This window comes from Chlamydotis macqueenii, chromosome Z (assembly GCF_036417535.1).
Source record: "Chlamydotis macqueenii isolate bChlMac1 chromosome Z, bChlMac1.mat, whole genome shotgun sequence".
Taxonomy (NCBI): Eukaryota; Metazoa; Chordata; class Aves; order Otidiformes; family Otididae; genus Chlamydotis; species Chlamydotis macqueenii.
Window position 1 is genome coordinate 72,850,253 of NC_141593.1, and position 21,512 is coordinate 72,871,764.

The 21,512-nt window shown below is 40.7% G+C and overlaps 1 protein-coding gene across 1 annotated transcript in view; it reads right to left on the reverse strand.

The window, feature by feature from the left end:
• Positions 1-18,869, reverse strand: part of MTAP (methylthioadenosine phosphorylase) — a 32,721-nt gene extending 13,852 nt beyond the window's left edge. The window contains exons 1-4 of the mRNA XM_086771239.1: positions 18,801-18,869; positions 14,229-14,315; positions 9,054-9,112; positions 6,588-6,755 (exon numbers count right to left, since the gene is read on the reverse strand). Of these exons, the coding sequence (XP_086627365.1) occupies positions 6,588-6,755; positions 9,054-9,112; positions 14,229-14,315; positions 18,801-18,821 (335 nt within the window). The 5' untranslated portion in view covers positions 18,822-18,869. The remainder of the gene's footprint in view (positions 1-6,587; positions 6,756-9,053; positions 9,113-14,228; positions 14,316-18,800) is intronic.
• Positions 18,870-21,512: the final 2,643 nt, after the last annotated feature.

The following is a 21,512-nucleotide window of genomic DNA, read 5'->3' on the forward strand; positions in this document are numbered from 1 at the left end:
GTTCATCACACGTTGTTTTACACCGCTGCGTCATCGTCAGGGGAAGAACTCCTCTCATTCCTCTCCTGCTTCATTGTGGGGTCCCTCACATGGGCGACACTCCTTTGTGAAACTGCTCCAGCCTGGGTCATCTCTTCCATGGGATGCAGTCCCTCCAAAACAGCTGTCCCAGTGGGCCCTCCATGGGCCACAGCCTCCTTCAGGCATCCACCTGCTCCGGCGTGGGGTCCTCCACGGGCTGCAGGTGGATCTCTGCTCCTCCGCGGGCCTCCATGGGCTGCAGGGGGACAACCTGCTCCACCATGGTTGTCACCACAGGCTGCAGGGGAATCTTGGCCAGGAGCCGCATTACTCCTCCCCCTCCTTCTTCACTGACCTTGGTGTCTGCAGCCGTTCCTCACAACAGGCTGGCAGACGCCTCTCAGGATCCTTTTTACATCTCATTCACTTTTCATCTCCTCTCCACTTCTTGCAGCTGGGCTGGGCCCAGTTGGCTGCCTGGCAGGAGGCCAGAGGTTGAGGCCTGCAAGGCCCACAAGGCTCACGCCTCCCCCTCTCTGCCCCCACTCAGTTGCTTCACGTCTTCTTTTTTTTTTTTTTTTTTTTTTTCCTGTTTTCCCCTTCTTAAATATGTTATCACAGGACATTCTGCTACCAACTGGCTCGGCCCTGGCCAGCAGCGGGTCCACCCTAGGCCCAGCCGAGTCCACTGAACAAAGGGGAGCGACTTCTAGCAGTTTCCTACAGAAGCTGCCACCTTAGGCCCCCCCTCACCAAACAAAACCAGACCAGTACTTTACAGAAGAAAAGTAAGGGAACAGCCAAATTCAATCCACAGTTGAAACACAAAATTTCTGCAGGTAATACTGCTCATAACAGATCCCCACACAAGTCACCACCAAATATTCAAAAGAAGGCTTTTAATACAAGTTACATGTTAGAGTAGATTTGGGGGAAAAAAAAAACCAAACAACAGAACAGTCTTAAGGATGAGACTATAAAATAAGAAAAGAGATCAGCAAATTAAAAACATATGCAAAATGGGATTCAGCTGTTAAAATCGGCTGAAACACTAATATCAATTTTTCCTTTACAGGATACTGAAGAGCTGCAAATAGAATTTATCTGATTTTTCACACTTTTTTTCAGCATCTGCTAATGAGTTATTTAGAATTGGAGGAAATGGGAAAAGTCATAATCCATTTCCTGCATTATAGTATTTCAGGCCCTTTCACTCAGAAAAGCCCTGAGGAAAGACCACATATGTACAAATATTAATCTCTGACTTTCAGATACTCTATTTGGAGAGAACGGGCACATCATTACATGGTCTAATAAATCCCACTATGTTCAGCGCCATACATACAAACTGTATGGGATTAAGTAACAATGGTAAGACTAACGACTACACTGAGAAATGGACCACACGTTTGCACTCCGAGTGCAACAATTTCTCTTCTGCATGGAAGGCTGCAACCTTGCAAAGGCCACAGCTATTCTATACAGGGCCAGCTGATGTGTCCTTAAGCTGCTAGGCTTAGGGTAAGAATAAAGGCAGATCTGAACCAACCTCTGATTCTTGCTATCTATGAGCTAGCAGCTGGCACAGAAGAATGCCCATGCCAGACATTTTAGCCTCTCCTCCTTCTACTTAAGTCAGAAGTTGTCCATCCTGATCTGCCACACTTGCCTGCCTGCAGGGTACAGAGCAGCAGCACATAATTTTCACCGCTGCAATACCATTTCTCTGTATCCCTCGTAAAGAGAATGAAGATCACAGAATCACAGATGCTCTCCCTGCCTTACTCTCCGCTGGATGTTCTACAACTGCCTGATTGTTTACATCAAAACAGGAAGAAGTCACCAAGTGCCTGCCTGGAAACTAGCCACACTACCCGTAGTAGAAGCGCACAATCCAGGAGGATCAGACATAGCATAAAGGGAAAGTACAAAGATGCTTCCGGAGGGGAGATCAGAAGCAGCACCTGAAAGCACTGGACTAATAACTACAGGCAAGCAGCTAAGAGCCAGGGCTGCATAGCTCCTGCTGGCCATCTGACCTCCGTAGGACTCTAAAGAGGACCCCTACCAGAACCCCATGCTGCCTCTCCGCCAAACAGTGGATGGCAGCACAGGAGAAAAGGGACATGTATGTTTTTACGCATAACTGCTTGTGTATCAAGCTCAAGGAGACAGTAGTACTCATAGCACAAGCAAACTTTCGCACTGCTGCATAGTTTTGCCATGCCTGCCTTGCCCTTACTGCTTTTGCACGTACCTCAATTTTGAAGGTGTCCCCAGAGTTTGCATTCCCCACCCTGCAACAAGAACTACACTTTTAATCAGACAGTAGGGTGGCTCTTGCTCCTTCATTTTATCACAGTAACACAATATTTTCTGGTAATGCTGACTACAACTGATGCTAGGAAGCATAATCCAACTCAACTAAGTGAACAAACCAATCATTTCCATCTGTGACAAACGGTCCTCTATCTCTCGCATCATCACCCTCCCCTTTCTTCCAGTAGTGCTAAAGAACAAAATAAAAATTCACACTGGTATCTGCTGTGTGAAAAGCAGTCTCAGCTTGCTCTGCCTCTAACACTGAAAGAAAATTCTCCAACAAAAAAATTTACAGTGTTACAATACTATAATAAATGTAGTCATGCATGTGACACAAAGAATTCAAACAATAAAGTTGGCAGCTGTTACAGGATTTATTTTATGAAGCTATTTTCTGCATCTTCCTGACTGAGTCATTTAAACTTAAGTAGTTACTTTCTTGCTCTTCTTTTCCTAGCAAACATCAGCACAAACTAAACAGAAAGTATTAAAAAGCCCCTTTTAAGTCCTATCTAGCCAGATGACTAACAGCACTGTAATAAATTAACAGGAGACAAATGCATTAAAAAAAATTATTCCAGATTTTTTTTTAGGCACTTGTTTCAAAGAGGAGAACAACTAATGTAGCCCCTAATAGTACCTGTGGTTACTTTTAGATTTGGAAGTAGGGAGAATACCATGTAAATATTTTGGTACTTATTTAATGACATGTATCTTTTATTGTTTAAATATATACACTAATAGACAAGTGTGAAGAAAGCAGAGACTTTATATACAAAATCAAACACTTACTAGGAGTGCTAATGATCTGCAGAATTAAGCTCTCAAAAGTTCAGAAATGCTATATAGTTCTAATCTCATCTATTAATTGTTCCCCACAATAAGTTAAACCTACGTCCTAAACTAGGCAGAAGTCCTACACAACTTCATATCCTGAGATTCTGTCGTTAATGCCACAATGTCCAAGCTGAAGTGAAGCAAACTGCAATTGCTGCCTACAGCTTTCTACTTAACCCAGCGCTTCTGCCGTTCACTATTCCTTCTTCTTGCCTCATACCTGGAAGGAAGATAACGATGTGATCCCTATTGAGAACTAGAGCCCATATACCGAAAGGTACCCGAACACTTCGAAGGCATTGATTTTAATGTCAGACTGAGTAAATCCTTCCCACCTAGACCAAAGCCTCTTTCCCACGTAGTGCCTGGCATGGGTTAATCACTACATAGAAGCCAGGGTACCTTTCAAGAAAAAATAACCTACTGTTTTTGCAGCTTTAATCAATACCTTCTTTCCAAGATTGCTGATACAGTTTGTTCGCAGGACCCTGATCTTTCATTAGAAGGTATTCCAGAAAATTGGCATCTTTTCACGATTAATTTATTTTGTCCCATTAAAATATCCTCCTGTCAGCAGCGTTGTTTTCATAATGATTTATGATACATCATGCAATCACTTTTACAGATGATACACCTCTGTGAAAGGTTAAAATGCAGACCCTACGTCCAAAGAACCAGCAGAGGCAAAGATAATATAGGAAAAAGACTTATCACAGAAATCAAATTGTCAAATGAAACAGACTTGCCAGTTTTCTGAATTAAAGGGCAAGCCAATAACGATTTTTAAATTCAGATTACATATTGTTTTCCGCACTGCAACATGCTTTTCCAAGAAGCTTCTTGGTTTTCTGAAGCCATGAAAAAAAGTTCCCACAAGTTCCCACTCTTCTATATTGAAATGAAAACTTACTTGCTCGACTGAAACACTGCTCATATATGGGCTATGCCATTACTACTGGTTACCTTCTGAATAAACTCTAAATGAAGACACTGATCACAGAATCACAGAATAGTTGAAGTTAGAAGGGACCTCTGGAGGCCATCTGGTCAAACTCCTCTGCTCAAACAGGGCCACCTGGAACTTTTTGGTTGCCCAGGACTATGTCCCAGTGGCTTTTGAATATCTCCAAGCAGGGAGATTCCACCAGGTCTCTGGCCAAGCTGTGCCAGTGCTTGGTCACCCTCACAGTGAACAAGTGTTTCCTGGTGTTCAGAGGGAGCTCCTGTGTTTCGGTTTGTGCCCACTGTCTCTTGTCCTGTCCCTGGGCACCACTGGAAAGAGCCTGGCTCCGTCCTTTTTGCAGCTTCCGTCCAGGTACTTATATACATTGATGAGATCTCCTTTGAGTCCTCTCTTCTCCAGGCTGAACAGTCCCAGCTCTCTCAGCCTGTCCTCATAAGAGAGGTGCTCCAGTTCCTTCAGCATCTTTATGATCCTTTGCTGAACTCTCTCCAGTATGTCCATGTCCCTCTTGCACTGGGGAGCGCAGCACTAGACAGTATTCCAGGTGTGGCCTCACCAGTGCTGAGTAGAGGGGAAGAAGGATCACCTCCCTTGATGCACCGGCAACACTCCTACTAGTGCAGCCCAAGATATTATACTATTTGCCTTCTCTGCTGCAATGTAAATGATCCCTGTCCTTTCACTCATCTTCACATCTGATAAATATCTTGATTTATTCTAGAATCTTTTTTTTTTTTAATTATTCTTGAAAAGGACACGTTGTTAAAACCCAAACTTAACCAAGCTGATTATTTCCTTTTTATCTCAGAAGTTATGATGCAGACTGGCAAGTGCTAGGAAATTTGAAGCTGTGAGAAGAGATTAGGTAGCTTCAAAATGAATCATTAATTTTGATAATGACATTTTGGATGAAGGATGGGCTCAGATTTCTCATCTGGGTTCACTTCCTGGCTCTGTTAATGTCTTTCTGCCTGACCTCTGCAAGAGCTAGTTCCCCCATACTTCCACCCCTCATCCGTAGCAGATAACAACTCTGCATCGATTCCAACTGTTTCTTGTTTAAAACTGCAGGCTCTCAGGGCCAGAGGCTATTTCTTACCACGCATGCAATTCACAACTTAGCACAGTTAGGCTCCCCTCACCTACCCAGAAGTCTGCTAGATGATAATGCTGTCAAAATAACTGGTGCTTTACTGGTAATCATCCAAACTTGTGTACCCAAGTATGTCTAATTAATCTCTTTTCTACATAAATCAATATCGATACTAAAATTACTCATTTCCAAGTACTACTGGCAGAATAAGGATCATTATGATTTAATCTGTATAAACAAAGTGATCAGCTTAAATACTTTTAGACTTGAAAAAAAAGGAAAAAAAGACTATTGTCAGCAAAACAGTTGCTCTCCACCCATAAATCAAGTCTAGTGTAACAGGAAGCAGGTTATATGAGGCTTGCTCCTGCAGGGTACTTAGTCATTTAGATACGCTGTGCTTAAAATGTACCCTCTGACAAGAAAAAGCATTTCAGTTACACACACACACACAAATTTCAGTAAATCAAAATCTGAATAGCACTGCACCGCAGAGAACAAACCTAGGTATATATGTTCATTTGGCAATGAAATATGGCCAGCAGCCCGACAGAAGTACAAAGAAACCACTTAAAATTGGGTGGAATACCCAAATAAGACCTTCAGATATAGTATACCTGTAAGTACTACTAATAAATGTACCTCTTAAAATGTGCAACTATATTTTAAAAATAATTAGTGTAGTGGGTGACCTTTAAATGTAGCTTTTTTCTCCCGCCTTGTTTGATTGAATTTTTCTAAATATCACATGATCAAGGAGGGGAGGACTGACTGGAGTACATAGACTTTGGAAAAAATTTACTTCCTTATGATTCTTAGCAAATAAAAAACGTTAGCATCTAGCCTTGTTTTAAAACAAGCTCCTCTCTTCCTACTGTGTTCCATTTGATCTCTCTTCTGTAGAGCCTCATTATTACTGCATATATCTTCTTACCTGGCTTCTGTATGCTTTCTTGCACCTCTCCATCTCATTTCAGAGTCTTCTTAAAATTTAGAACAGCCTGTGATTTTATCCATGTTCCTCCCCTGCATCTGAGCATAGGACATTTGATCTCTTCAGAAGACTCTTCCCAAGGAGCTATGCTTTAATCCACTTAAGACCATTCTTCAAAGTCTAGTATTTCTTCTGTGTCTGTTAGAGCTGAACTTCTTGTGATCTCATTCCTGTTTCCTATCACATCTTCTTGTATTAATCTTACTTTTTTTTTTTTGCTGTAAGAACTGAGGCTATCACCTAATTCCACAAAAACTTAATTTAACATTAACATGTTATTATATGGTTTAACTCCACTTGTCCCCATTTTTCTACCTCAAAACTTAAGAACACAATTTAAAACAAATGTTCCTCACCTGTCAATGAACTGGTCAATTATGACAAGATCACCAGGTTGTATTTCCTCTCGTAATGAACCACAGGCAGTAGTCACTAAAACATGCGAACAATTTTCTTCTTTTAATGCCCAGATATTGGCACGGTAATTGACATTCGATGGCATAATTGTATGATGCCTTCCATGTCTGCAAAGATACAAGTGCAAGAGTGTAAAATAAAGAGAATTCCAGGAAATGTAATTTCCCTAACAACATTGGAAGTGGAACTGATAATTTCAGCTACTTCCAGTGTAGCTTGTTTTCCTAACTGTATTAAGGTTCTCTCACTATTAGACTTAAGAAGCAGTGGTATCATTTTCTTTTTAAATATAAAATTTTAAGTTCAAGACTAATGAAAAGGATATTGAAAATACAATTTAAACACACCTTAGTAGCTTTAAGAATACAAAAAGCATTTTTCTCTAAATTTTCTAAGTCAGTTCCACAGATTCTGAAAACACAGGTGTAGCAAATTAACTCTTCCATACACTACAACAAATTTGTAAGATTTATATACACACCTCTACAAATTTTCCGCTCAGAAGTGCTGTTTGTATTCTCCCACCCAGAAAAGAGTGGCACATCACAGGAAATTAAAAACTGAAAGAACACGCTGTTTTAATCTGTCACCTTCCCAAAGAAAACAATAGAAACATACCATTTTTCTGCTCTTAAAATGATCTGACAGCTTTCATAAATTAGAAGAATGACTTTGTACTGTTGCAGTATATTTTTTCACCAAGACAGTCTTATAAGCACAAGTTTTCGTGTTATCTCTGTCATTGCTAGAGAGGTACACCGCTCACATAATGATTAAACACATTTCAAAATTATTTTCGACCATGTAACAGGACAGGAGGAACTTAATTTCCCAACTGATTCTTTCACAGAGACCAAAAGGTCTTAACAGCTCGATCAACTGGGAACAGGGAGTTGCACACAACACGACCAAGCACTGCCAGGCAGGATTCCCATGTTGTCATTACCATTTCTGATAAGCTACTAAGCATGCAGATTTATTGTTTAATGCTGCAGTTGTTGTCACAATCCTCTTCCAGAATATATATGACTTTTTTTTTTTTTTAATCTACCATCCATGAGCAACTTTGTTATTTTTCCCAAAACACAAAGTGAAGTTGTAGGTACCTTAGACCCCAAAGTAAACTCACGAGGGTCGTATGTGAATAGCCATAAATCCCAGTGGGGATGTAAACTACAGCCGAGTTATTCAGCCAACTGTAGCCCAAGGACGACTTTGATACAACGCTTAGTATTTCATTTGAGAAAATGAGAAAAATGATGTCCAGGTTTAATAAAATACATTAGCAAAGTCGATGCAGCGTAAGAAAAGTAAAACCACAGACAGAAGTGTAGTTGCAGAGATGGTAACAGTTAATGGTGGTAGCAGCAGCAGAAAAACACTGGTGTGAAAAGAATCGAGGTCCTGAGTGCATCACTGAGTCATAACTGCCCTGGTCAGCTTCAACCTGGGCCTCCACCCAAACACATGGTGCCCGAGAGCCTAGTTGCTCCCACCTCCAAGTTCAGGCCCCAGCCTTCACTCCTAGCCCCAGCTATGTCATAGGCATGCCTGTCCACAGCCCTGTCTCCTGGATGGTCTTCAGGCCATGCTGTAGTTTGTCTCCAGACTTATTTTCTGGACAGACTTTGGACATGTGCTGCAGCCTTGTCTCCAATCCTGTCTCTGGCCACATCTGCCACTCCTGTCTGGACTCCCTGGATGGATGCTGGCCTTGCTTCATCACCTTGATTAGTCTGGGACTGCTGATGAACCCTGTTACCAGCACCTGGCTCTGCCCATACTATCCAGAAGCTGGTAACTGTCTTAGCATTCTTAGGTTTAACGTAGTAGCACATTGGTCCTAGACATCTACAGTTAAATGAGTGTGAAATTTCCACGCACTCTTCTGCAGATCCTGCTTCCAGAGTCCCTTCTGAGGATAGTAAGAGATGTCTGAATAAAAATGACCCAGGGAGGGAGAACTACAGGGGATGCAGCCTCCCAAGTAATGAAGGTAACAGCCAGAGGACTCAATAACCAAAGATAATTATTTGTAAAAGTCCACAAGGGCATTAGAGATATAGCAGAAAGGCAATTTTCCAGTTTCACCCAGGAAATTTGCAAACACAGGGAGCAGAGGATTACTGAGGTTATCAGGCAGCCTTGCAAGGTTGCTGTTCTTATTAGGGCAGCACCCACCACTGGATTCCTCTTTCCTAATCTAGATGGTGTTTTTAATACTCTCAGTCCCTGCAGCATCAAATTTGGTCAGGAAAAAACCCTGACTTCTGCTGGACTTCGCTAGCAACCACACAGGATAACATGAAGTGAGGAGTAAAAATTCAGTTCACCTAATGTAAAAAGAAAAAACTTTTGAGAAGACTAAGACACATAATATAAAACCCCTTAAAATGCTCATTTACCTTGCCAACAGCACACAGTCCACATTTTTTATCTTTCCCAATATCAAAGCATCCGATGGCTGCAAAACAAGCAAATAAGAATGAGTTATAGCCTGACTATCACATTAGAAACCATAACTGCTACTTAAAAATAAGCAGGATAGTTATAAAAAGAAATACTGGTTACCAGCGTACTCTCACATTCTCTTCAGCTCAGGTCTGTAATTAGATATTGTAGATTCACTAGTAAAACAGTCTGGAACAGGAATACCAAACTTGACACCCGAAGGATTACACATTTTTTCTGTGTTCATTCTAACATGAATATTGCAAGTCCTTACTTTAGGGTTTAAAACTGTAATACTTCAGAACACTATTTCAAACAGTGCTACACAAACATGAAAAAAAATAGTGTACATGTTGCCTTTAAATTGGTTAGCACGTCTCATTCTCTCCTGTAAACTTTGGTTGCTTTTTGCAACAGTCACCAATCCCTACTAAAAGCCTTCCCAACAGAAATCATGTTTAATCTGACCCTTTCCATAGCACTCTCCATTCTCCTTCTCTATCCCCTTTCTACTATGGCTCCCTAGCTCACACTAAGGGTGCGAGGAGTTCTATACTCCTCCAACCCAGTCTTCACTCCTCTTCAGCTTCCTGATAAACACTCTCTTCCCTGCTGCTGTGAGTCCCGCTTTTGGGAAGTGAACTGTGATACAACAGAGAACTTTGGTACACCAGTGGCAGAAGCAGTGTTGTATTCGGTCAGCCCAGGGACCAGGAGACAGCACGTGCTCTCCACTCACAGCTACAAAACAAGAACATGCATTCCTCCTGGCTCACCAACCAACCAACCAGGAAGCTAGAGTATTTTGGTTTTAGCTGCCCTGCTGGGACACGTGCCCTGTCTTGGAGATGGTCATCCTGCCCATGCGGGGCAGCCTCCAAGTCATCAACCACCACTACATGGAATCAACTGCTCTGTGGGCTGTGTTCTGCTCCTGGGCTACATGCATCAGGAATCGGAGGTACACAACGCTCCTAGCTTCCCTTTTGTTAAAAAATGTAATGCCTCTGTTTAATTAGATACATTTATACTGAACAGCAGTACAGCTGGATGTGCTGCTTCTCTTGCCCCGTTCAGAACGGCACACATTTCACTCTTTTTACTGCAGTGAAGAAGAAACCACAAATAAGCTGGAAGCCACGTTGTCCCAGTTTTTCCTTCTATGCCCTGGGATTTAAAGCTGAAATGGCTATTAACAAAATTACGATTTATTAACCAATCACAGTTTGCAAGTGTCTGGAAGGACATACACACTTGCATTTAGAAATGTTCTGTTGCCTGTTACTTGATATAATTTTATTTGTATTTTAATGCTAGCTGCAAGATTTCAACTATAATGTAGTTTTACAGCTGTTACTTCTATCACACACTTGAAAATTTGCAGAGATCTAGAATACAGTAATATGCGAGTCCCACATAGTTTCATTTTAGAGATACTAATTTTTAACAAAAACACCATTTTCTTCTCCCCATTGCACAGCTCTTTTTGGTCATTTTTAATGTGAAATCTCTTCAAAGCACTGTAATTTACTCAATCATCTAGGTTTAAGTTCTGACAAACACAGATTTACCGCTTTTTTTTTTTTTTAAATACAGGGAATGTTCCAGAAAATTTTTTTTAGAACTGCATTGTATTCTGACTTCTTTTTAAATGTCTCCATTTAATATTAACCTACTGACATTTAAACATTTAATCTATTTACTTTTCTTTATGTATACTCTTCTGAGCCAGACATGGCTTTAAAGAGTGAAATTTCACACAGGGTGTGTGAAAATTTAGCCTTGCTGTCTAGTTGCCAAGGCATTTTGATGTCGCAACATTCCATAACAATGAAGGTTCACAATAACTAGCATTTGGGGTTTTGTTTTTTGGGTTTGTTTTGTTGTATTTAGAGAGTACACATTTACTGTGTGAATAAGCATGCAACTTAGCTCATAGCAGAATACAAAAATACTCTTTAAAAACTAAAAAGGACTTCAGTCAAAATTCCTTGCCTCCTATCAAAATGAAAAGTAAAGATCAACAAGTTGAAGACTGGACTCTTTGCTTTACAAGTGACACATTTCAGTTTATTGCAAGTGATATGAATTTCCAAACTATTTAGGGTAGAAAGGCACAAATTAACTGCTATTTGATATTGCAGCAGTCAGGGTTTCCTTTTCTACCTGCTGTCATGCTAGTCACTTCAAAGGGCTTCAACACGGCTGTGTAACAGGACCGCTTGTCATTTTCACACAGATTTTCACAGAACACATTCAGGCCATCTTCCAAGTGACTGCCTGAATACCTTTCTTGCACGAGTGGTAGAAAGATGTCAGTGAATAAGATTGGAAACAAAGAATGTGCTACGAAATGACAGTTTAAGAACAGAATTTGCAGATACTGCATCATCGGTCATTCAAAGGGAAGAAACAAAGTGCAATCAGCGTGTGTAAAGTTACAAGGAAGTGAAAGATACAGAAATTTCAAGCTATGTGTTAACCATGTAACCCAGCGAGGGTATGCTTCCGTTCTGCTCCTTCTCCCACGAGTTCTTTCCAGTGCTGTACCTCGCTACTATTACCTCAGCTGTGGTCAGGAGCTTTGAAATGCTGATAAAATAATAAAACCTTCCAATGGAACAATCTGAATTTAAAGCTCTAATACAGTATTTTTACAGCAAGATTTAATAAAAGGCCAAATAAAAAGTTCTCAAACATTAATAATTCATACACATATTTAACTACTTCCCCCTTACACAAAATCCAAGTCAGATATGTATTACTCAGTGTTGCAAAACAGAAAAGGAAGCAAAGAACCCTGGGCAGTTAACCCTAAAATAATTTTCTAGAAAACGAGGATATTTTGCTGATCTGGGGAAAGGTGATTGAGAACCAAGTTCTGTCAACCAGAAAGTAAAATAATTTAACCGACAGTATATTCACTACAAAGTTTTATTAGTAGCTTCAAAATTCAATGATGAAGATAAACACTGTTGCAAGAAATTTTCTTATCCTATAAAAGAACAATATTTTTCATATATGGAGATCGAATGCTGAAAGGTTTTAGGGCATCTTCCATAGGATACCGTTCCATAGAAATTTTTGATGCAACGAAAATGGCGGAAGTGGAAAAGGCAGAAAAGAACGCTGGAATATTAACAGTTTTAAGCATATTTATTTTTAAAGAAACCTAAAATTTTTCAACATTTTCACTAGTATTACTAATGTAACTTGAAATATTATGGGAGGATCAATGCCAGTATAGAGAATTGCAAAAATTCTCATACTGGTTTCCTTTAAACTTTTCCATCTTTCACCTGAAAAAAATAACCCGACATTCCCTAACAAAGTAAGCTTTGTTATTAAATGATTCTTACGATTCGAGAAGGCCAAAACAGAAGACAATTCAGGGACTCTATATGAACAAAATGTAAGCTATTATTCTGCTTTTAAAAGTAAAGTAACAGCATAAAAGAAATGCCTGTTTTGCTATTGTAAAATGTCCAAGGTGCCAAGGAACATCACCACCAGAAAGGTTTTCAGCTAAAAGTCTTTGGCTATGTCCTTGCCAACAAACTTAAGAATTAAAAACCAAAACTAAAGGAAATTAGAATTGTATGCTTCACATTTTTACAGGAAAGAATTAAATGGACACACATTTTTAAACTATGCCTTGCATTTTCCTTTTGGCATTCAGACAGTCATGTTCATTCTTCCTAGTTTTGCTCGAACTAAATAGGCTTGATGTTGCACCTCTAATTCTCTCAGCACCTAAAAGACCACAAAGTTCTGAACAGTTTATTTAGATTAAGCTTTTTACTTCTTAAAATTTTAGACAGGTTCTCTCTTCATTGATGTCATAGCTCCACGAAAAAGCATCTTTACGGCAGAAAAATCCGAACTGGGACAAAAGGTCACTGGCTGTGCTCCCTTTCATAAATACAGGGCCCCAAGAAGTTGCAGTTTTACACTCAGGTCAGCTTAACAGTCCCAGTTCAGCTCCTACCATGATATCCAAGTTATACACCCAGTGTCCTCCCTTACACAGAGACAGAGTATTCACAAGCTTTTTCTTTAAGCTGAGCCATTGCAGCCATTGCTAAATGCGTAATACACAAGCTCAGACACAGCAGGTCCATTGATCAAGGTTTCTCACAAACCACAACAGGCAACCAAGATGTATTTTCCCCTGTTCATGTTGCATTCTGTGAAGAATACAGAAAAAAAAAAAGACAGTAGCTAAGCTGCTTCCTAGAAGAAATTTTAAAAGCACCAAAGGTGCAGGATTGAGGAAGCTTTGTCCATTCCCTTGTGCAGAAGCCGTCCTGCAGCTACTCCTACTTTTCTCAGTAACACTAAAACAAACGCTATCTACTGTTTGGGTACAGAAAATGGAGGCAAGTTCCCTTCATTCTCTTGCAGATTGTTAACAGATTTTGAAGGATGATGGAAAAGTCAAATCCATTTTTCCAATTACGCTTTCTCCTACCTTAATCTTTATCTCTCTCCCGTTCTTGAATGGTGCTCACACAAACTCAGCTTGCTCTCTACACTCTTACTTCCACCTTACACCCCTAGCTTCCACTCCCTTTTGCTGAGGTGAAGGGCTGAAGCAATGCGAGTGGTGAGTTGGTCAAGAATACCTGTGTCACAAAAGCTGTTTCAGAGCTTCATTTTCAAATTAGTTTCAAATGAGGCAGTTACAGGCATGACTGTAAGGAGACCACTGGTATGTAAAGCATAATTCAGTGGTTACAGGGAAAATGGTGGCCCACAAACCTCAAAGGACAGTTTTCTGTAATTCAGAAAGGTTTCTGATGTGATCTGACATATACTACAGGTCACACAACAGTACAAATTTGAAAGAGAGGGTTTATCCCTCTTGACTGCAAATTCAGGTTTGAGTTTGTAAATTCACCCAATCTACAAACAAGAAGAGGCACAGTCTCCTTCGCACATCATCTTTGTAACACGTTAGTTCTGCAAACTAAGGATCGCATAATACATAGCAACTAAAAGGAAAGAGTCACGTGACACTACCTCCTTTATGCATTCATTTAACAGTCTCAAAACTCTTAAAGCATACAAACATCTTTAAAAACAGCAAAAAGTATCAGTAATAAAAAAAAAGCATAGGTTATACAGACCTTGCCATAAGGAGTATCAACATATTTTTCTGTTCTTCCTTCTAAGATATCTGGATCATCCAGGCCAGTTCCACCAATAATTCCGATCTTACAAAGAAAAGTACATATTAGTCTTCTTGAGATTACACTCCACTTAACAGCATGTCTGAAAAACTAACTAGGCAGCTAAAAAAAAATTCTATTTTCTCCTTGAGATGGGGCTAGACTACAGATCAATGAAACAAAATATGCCCAGCACAGTTTCCCAGAAAGGAAATCTCAAATTATTGTTTTTAAACAACTGTATTTAACTTGCCAATTTCTGACACTATGAGATTCTCCTCTTTAAAGATACCAAATTAGAAAAGCTATGAAAAATGAACAGACATGTGCCAATTCATAATTTATTCCCAGTACAGAAATGAAGGGTGTTATTTGGGAATGTCTCTAATGAGTGAGAAATACCTGTATAAAGCATATTATAACAAAGGCTTCTTGTTTACATGGGAAAAAACAGTCCTATACATAACTGCTGCACTGAACACCAGGCATTACTATATAGCATTATACATACAAAATAATGACAATCTTTCATTAAAAAATTAGAAGGCTTCTGTGTTGACTTGCCAAGATCTAAGAACTTCGCCATTTCTGTAAGTAGTCTCTGTACAGCTTCTGAAAAAGGGGGACAGCTCAATAGCATCTTCACAAGTGATAAGAAAAGAATCTGCTGACAATTTCACCTGCTGTAAGCACTGCTGCATTTCTTCACATATGTACAGTTAGGTCTCCTGGTACCTAAGAAGGTGCAAATGCTCATTCCAACTTGCCTGCAGCTGAGTCACTAATTGTCTCCTGTGTAGGCACACGAGTATCAGGTTTTATTCAACTCACAACCTTTCCCTAAGCTGAAACTTAACAGATTCTTGCTCCTCCTACTTTTTTAATGAAGTATTTTCAAATACTTTTCCCACACATTTTTATGAAATTGACTAACAGTCAAAGCATAATGGAAAGGAAAAAGACAGGGAAAAGCAAAGTGCCACTTAAAAATATGTATTTTATTTCCTTAGGAAATCAGGCTAAAAGTCCTACGTTGTGTTTTGATACAACTTGTAGTGAAGAAGCATGAAGTGACTCACAATTACCACCTATCTGTCATGCTTTAGTAATCACTGATTTCTTGTTCTTGCTCATTGTTCATCTGTTCTAGTTCTTTTGTAAAAAAGGGGAAAGAAAAAAAAAAGGTAATTTGAAGTATTCTCATTGACACTAAACTCGCCTGTGTTTTCATACTCCAGCAAAAGAAAAATACATGTCAATTTTCATGTTTCTAGTTCATCATTGGAAAGTATATTGTTTTTGCCTTTCTAGGGACAAGTCCATTTTCAATCAAGTCAAGTTTTCTCTGGAGTTCAGAACATTTCTAGCTCTTTGGATGGAAAAGGTAATGTCAGGCTCTTCACAACTTCAAGCTTAGTAATGGTATTTTAAAATAATGTCACCATTTATCACACACAGAGAAAATGCTTTTTTCTTTTTTTCTTCCTATGCGACCAGTTTGGCAAAGTTTTTCTTCCTTTTAAGTTGAAGAATTCATGTAACAGCTGAGTTGCTTATAATGGAAAAAGAAAAAAAAAATTGAACCATTCTGGCATGACTTATTACTGCATGGTTCTACCATTTTTTATTATTTTAAAGACAGAAAATTTCTCAAGTAAAACCTCCAGACTTCAACATACATCTCCCTTCCACAACACACACGCAACTGTCTCTTATTCTAGCTTTTTCTTAACATTCATAGGGACCTCACTTGTTCAACCACTATATTAAGCACTTTGTTTCAACAAGCAGAGGCTCTGTGTTACGCATCAAATACTTCTCTGAGAAAGCTTTCCACACCAGGCGGTGTAAACACTGATATGCTGTAGTTTTAACGGATCTCCTATTTCCTTTTGCTGCCCCCCTGTGGAGCACAACGAGTAGTGCAAATGAAAATACTACCAAAAATCCACAAACTCCAACCCTGAATACACTCAAGCGTTACGGATAACCTAAATAATTGTTTGCAGTAGTATTGATGGTTCTGTTCCCATGTTCCTCACGTTGCTTATTTATCTCAAATGTTCAGATTGTTAGATTGCTCATGAAAATCCTGAAAACTACATAAATTTAAGGATGAGCAATTCTTTGCCTTAAAAATTGTGTAAGAAGTGCGCAACATGAGCAATCATAAAAGTAAAAATCAACAAAAGAAAGACCACCTTTCACATTGCTTATGCACGTGTTCAGTAAACACAAAAGATTACTACGTTAACAGAAGCCAGGATTAAAATGATGACTTTTTTTTTTTTTAATCCAGAAAAAAAAAGGTTCCTTCAGTAACTTAACTAGTTTTAGTTTGGTATAATGCTTGTTTTATTAGTGCCCTATATCTTTAAGACTGAGAATATTCAAAAGGGAATGCTTATCTGAATAAGCATTCAATTCATAAAATAAAAATTCATAAAATATGAAATTTTTATGAATTCATAAAAATTAATAAAATATGAATTTTTGTATCTGGCAAAGTGAAAGCTGTTGGGACCAAGGAAGACAGTGCAATGTAGCTGGAGATACCAGCTACAGCAACACGACATAAAGGTTATTTTGGAACTGCAATGCTTTAAGGTTTTTATGAACCAGAGATCCAGCGCTATAACAGACGGTTGCTGTTCTAGAAAGCAGCGTACCTGATCTGTGGCAGCACAAAGCTTGGTCTGTTCACGGCAGCATAGGCCTGGTGAGGTTGCTTTCAGATTTGCTCTTGGGCTCTCTACAGCTGCTGCGGTGGCATCAATACATGCTTGTGCAAACTTGGAGCTAGCAGCTCCAGCCCTAAAATTAATTTTACTTCTCTGCAAGAGAATTATTTTTCCTCCAGTTTATGTAATCTCCAGGAATATCAGCTGTGTCTGGGGGCTGAAGACGCAGACATCTGATTCTATATTAAATCCTGCTTTACAGACCTTCTAGTGAATTATCAGAAGGAACGCAGCTGCTCTAGGCTCAGTGGGGAGATAACCCTGCCAAGAGAGCTGAGGTCTTTTTCCACCCAGCAGCCCAGGCACTGAAGGCAAGGAACGGCAGAGAGGACTTGACCCAGGGGGAAAAGCCTCACCTTTCCTCAAAAGGCAGAGACAGTCACATCCAGGAGTGACCTCAAGAATGGAAAGACTCAAGACTTTATGGTCTATTCCAGACTTCGCATCGTGTAAAGGGACATGAAGAACCTGTAAAAATTAATGGAGGCTGTAGCTAAGGTTATCTGCAATTAAATCTAAAGTAAAAGGGCACTGCAATGGATTGAAACATGAGCTATTTTACTGCGGTATAGCCCATCTCAAACATTGTGATGAAGAGCAACAAAAGTGAAACCTAACAAGAAGTTACCACACCAGTAACTACAAAATCAAAAGCATTTCTCCATGGGAGTCCAAATAACGATCATACTTAAGTGTATGCCTTTCTTCACCCGCTGTTTGGTGAAATTCCTCAAATACCTTCAAGCACAAGATAGAGGTATCAGTGCAGTAACAGTCTATGCTTGCCCATCCGAAGGTCTTAAACACTAGTACATGTTAAGCACTGTTACGACCAGCTAAGAGTCTTTGTGAGAACTAAAAACCAATGAATACGTCTGTATTCCTCTCCTATTCTGGAGATAATGAGGAAGAGGATGGCATTAAAAAGACTTTTACTTAAAAGGAGATAAACACCAAGCTGCACACAAATCACAGTTAAGAAAATAAACCTGCTGTCTCTGGAAGATAAAAACAGCTTATAAATGATTTCTATGCACTACAACATCTGGGTTACTTCACCTCAGAAAACTAATTCATATTTTGGTCAAAACACAAACCCAGAGTTTCAGCCTAACGGGCCTGCTCCTCCCCGACACACATCATCACCTTCGGAAGCTATTTAAAAAAAAAAAAAAAAAAAAAAAAGACCAAAAACGTGACGCAAAAGTCTTAGGCGAAACTTTTGCATCCGCTCCCTTCTGCTGCAGCCTGGGGATACGGCAGCCTGCAGCAGTTCCGAGCCGGCCCCGGTCCCTCTCACTGCCAAATCCGACACACCAGAGCCGGCTCGGAAACTCTGAGAGGCAGGGGCCTCTGGCTGTCAACCAAAAAAAAAAAAAAAAAAAAAAACAAACCCCCAAAAACCAACCAAGTAAATAAAACAAAGCTGCGTCTCTTCCCGGAAGGCCGCGGCAGAGGCGGCGAGGCCGGCGCGGGCCCCCAGCGGGGAGAGGCCGGCAGGGGCCGCCGGTGGGGCAGCGCCGTGGGGGGCTGCCCGCCCCGCGGCCGAGGGGATGGGCGGGGGGGGGGCCGGCACCGGGCCGGGCGCCGGGCGCCATGCCGGCTCCGCTCCCGCGTGGCACTGCTGAGGGCCGCCGGGCGGGGCGAAGCGGGGGCGGGAAGGGAGCCACGAGTGAAGGGCACGGCGGGCGAGAGGCATCGCCAGGAGGGCTGTGGCCTGACGTGGCCGCTGCCGCCGCCACCACCAAAACCTGCGCCGCGATCCGTGTCGACGCAGACCGGCGCTTACCTTCACGGCCGCGGCGGCCATGTCGGCGGGGATGGGGTGGGGCGGGGCGGTGCTGCCCCGCGTTCTGGCCCGCCCCCCGGTCCTCCCCGCTCTCCTCGCATCGCGAAGCGGGGGGAGATCGCCGCCGCCGCCGCCGCCTGGGCCGCGCGGTCTTCGCTAGGTGGCAGCGGCAGCCTGCGCTGAGGGCCCCCCTCCTCCGGCCCCAGGAGACGCGGGGCAGGCCCGGCAGGCCCGAGTGGGAGAGACAGGGGCGCCCCTTCCCCAGGCCTGAGGGACCGGCCTCCGCCTGTGAGACCGGTGCTGGCTGTGTTGCCTAGTGCTGGTCACACAGATGGAATTCTCCGGGAAACGATGAGGAACATACGATGCTGAGCAGCTCCGTGGAGTAAAATCTGGTTTGTCGTGATTTTGTGTCACAGCAGATGACATAACTGCTTTTTTTACCCCCTCCTTTTTTTTTTTTTTTTTTTCCCCCCCAGGATATCTCCTCTCCAGAAGTGGATATTACCATCCCATTATTTCTGAGTATTTCTGTTGATACACTGCTCCTACACTTCACCAGTGGCCTCATCAGAACATCTCCAGCCTGCTTTTGAGACATTGCCATCATCTGCTCTCTAAGCCCTGAAATCTTATTGCGTCCTTGAAATGTATCCTTAGTGAAGGTTTGAATACTTTTTAAAAAGCTTTTGTCTTGGAAGTACTTTATTAAGTCAGTCAGAATTGCTGCTGTGTTTAAATGCCTCTTGAATCACAGGTAGGGTACCCATTCTGCTTTCTTTTTAATGCTTCTCTGCAGTTTTACATGTGTCTCTGCAGGAGTCTTCCCTGACTGCACATACACAAAGCCATGCTGCAACTGGTGGTATATAAATACTTGTCTAAGTTATACTGCAGTTCCAGAACACGGTATTCCACAAGTGTCATGGTATAATAGAAATAATTTATCTACTTAAATGTGTAAGCATGTGCTAAAAATGGTAAGCATTGGCTCAGTCTCCCTAAAAACTAATTTTCAGGTGGTCCACATTTCAGCCGGACCACCTACCATATTCCTGGAGACACTGTGGTTTATTTGACTTCTCTCCAAAATTCCTCAGTTTGTCAACAGAGGGTGAAACTAAACAGCACTGTGAAGTCCCTGGAGCATCCTTTAAAACAGTGACATGAAGCAAAAATGCTGATTAGTCCTGGATTGCTAGAAATTGCAAAATGAGACAAAATTCCAGCTCTAACCTATGTGAAAATTCCTAATTTATAGTATTTGTAACTAAGTGGAAGATATTTGTTTTCAATTAAACAGTTTGTTTAAAGGTTTAAATTAAGAGTGGTCTTTTCAATATGCAAACTGGTGCATGTTTGGGAAAAAAAAAAAGTTTTATTTTCTTTCTGAAGTATGCATACATAGAAAGTACATATATTTACATGTATTTAGCTCTCAAAGCTAAATATAGCGTTAAGTGATACATCTCTATATGTTAGTAATTACAGTTTTCCTATTTGTGGTATTTTCCTTGTTGCCACAAGTCCATACATTTAAGCAGAACGTTCGTTTTACCATAACAAGGTCTTACATTTTGAGAACCATCAATAGTTTTGATATATTTCTATATTTTATTAATACAGATAGATAGAAATATCAAATGTAGAGCTATAAAAATATAGCCAGTGTCTTGTTAATTGGAAGGAATTATTTTTAAAAGTGTTTGTCATAGGTTTTCTTTAAAGCAACTTTATCAGGCCTCGGGCATTCAGACATGCCATTCTCACGTGCCACTCAGTGCTACCTGTCTGTTAAAAAATGTCACGTATCTGCTAGTAAATGCAGACTCAGATTCATCACTGAACGTATGTCCTACATTTTATTGCCGCTGAGAAATGCGCTGAGATCTGGGAGGCAGCTTACTGTATACCAGAGAAAGGATATTCCTGATAACTAAGACAGTAGCAGCTGGTGCTGAGCTTGTGTTGCTGCTGGAATTTGCTCTCTGTGCAGCTTTAAAAACTTTACCCTCATGTCTCTAGCGTGTGTTTGAGATCTTCATACACAGCTGGGATGTTTGTCACAGGGGCTGAAGACTTTTTACTGGAGTTTAGAATGTGAGACTATACTGAGGAGAAATGGACTCTGGAAAATTTTAGTTTAATAAAGGCAGAGGGAAGGATGAGGGTGAGGTTCCATGTTAACTTTTTCAGTGCAGTGCAGTATAGCCATAATGCCATATTAAGACTGAAATTTATCCTATTTTTCTCATTCTAGGTTGGCCTTTCTGTTGAAGGTATGCGTTCTACTTTAAGTGCACAGAATCTTCTATTGAATAATTTTTTTGGCAATTCCTTCTGTTTAATTCTACTACAATTTTCCTCTGTTGAATTGCTTATAAAAAGCTGTGTCAGTAGTGTTAAGATTTAACCACAAGTATCTGCAATCCGTTTGCTTTTCCGGTTCTGTTTTTTGCTTCTTTTTGAATATGAGAGCTCATTTTGTTTAAGTAGTGTGAAAGTATTCATTATTTGAATTCTTGGGGACCATAATTTAGAAGAGTCCTTTCTTACTTTTATTTAAAACTTGTCCTAGCTGTTCCTGAACAGGCTGTTCCCATGGAAGTTTGGGAACTGTAGCTGTCCAGAGAGGTACCAGCTTTCCAGCTTCATGCTTATGTACTCTGTGTACTCTGTGTGTTTTGGATGAGTTTTACTCTATTTAAAGCT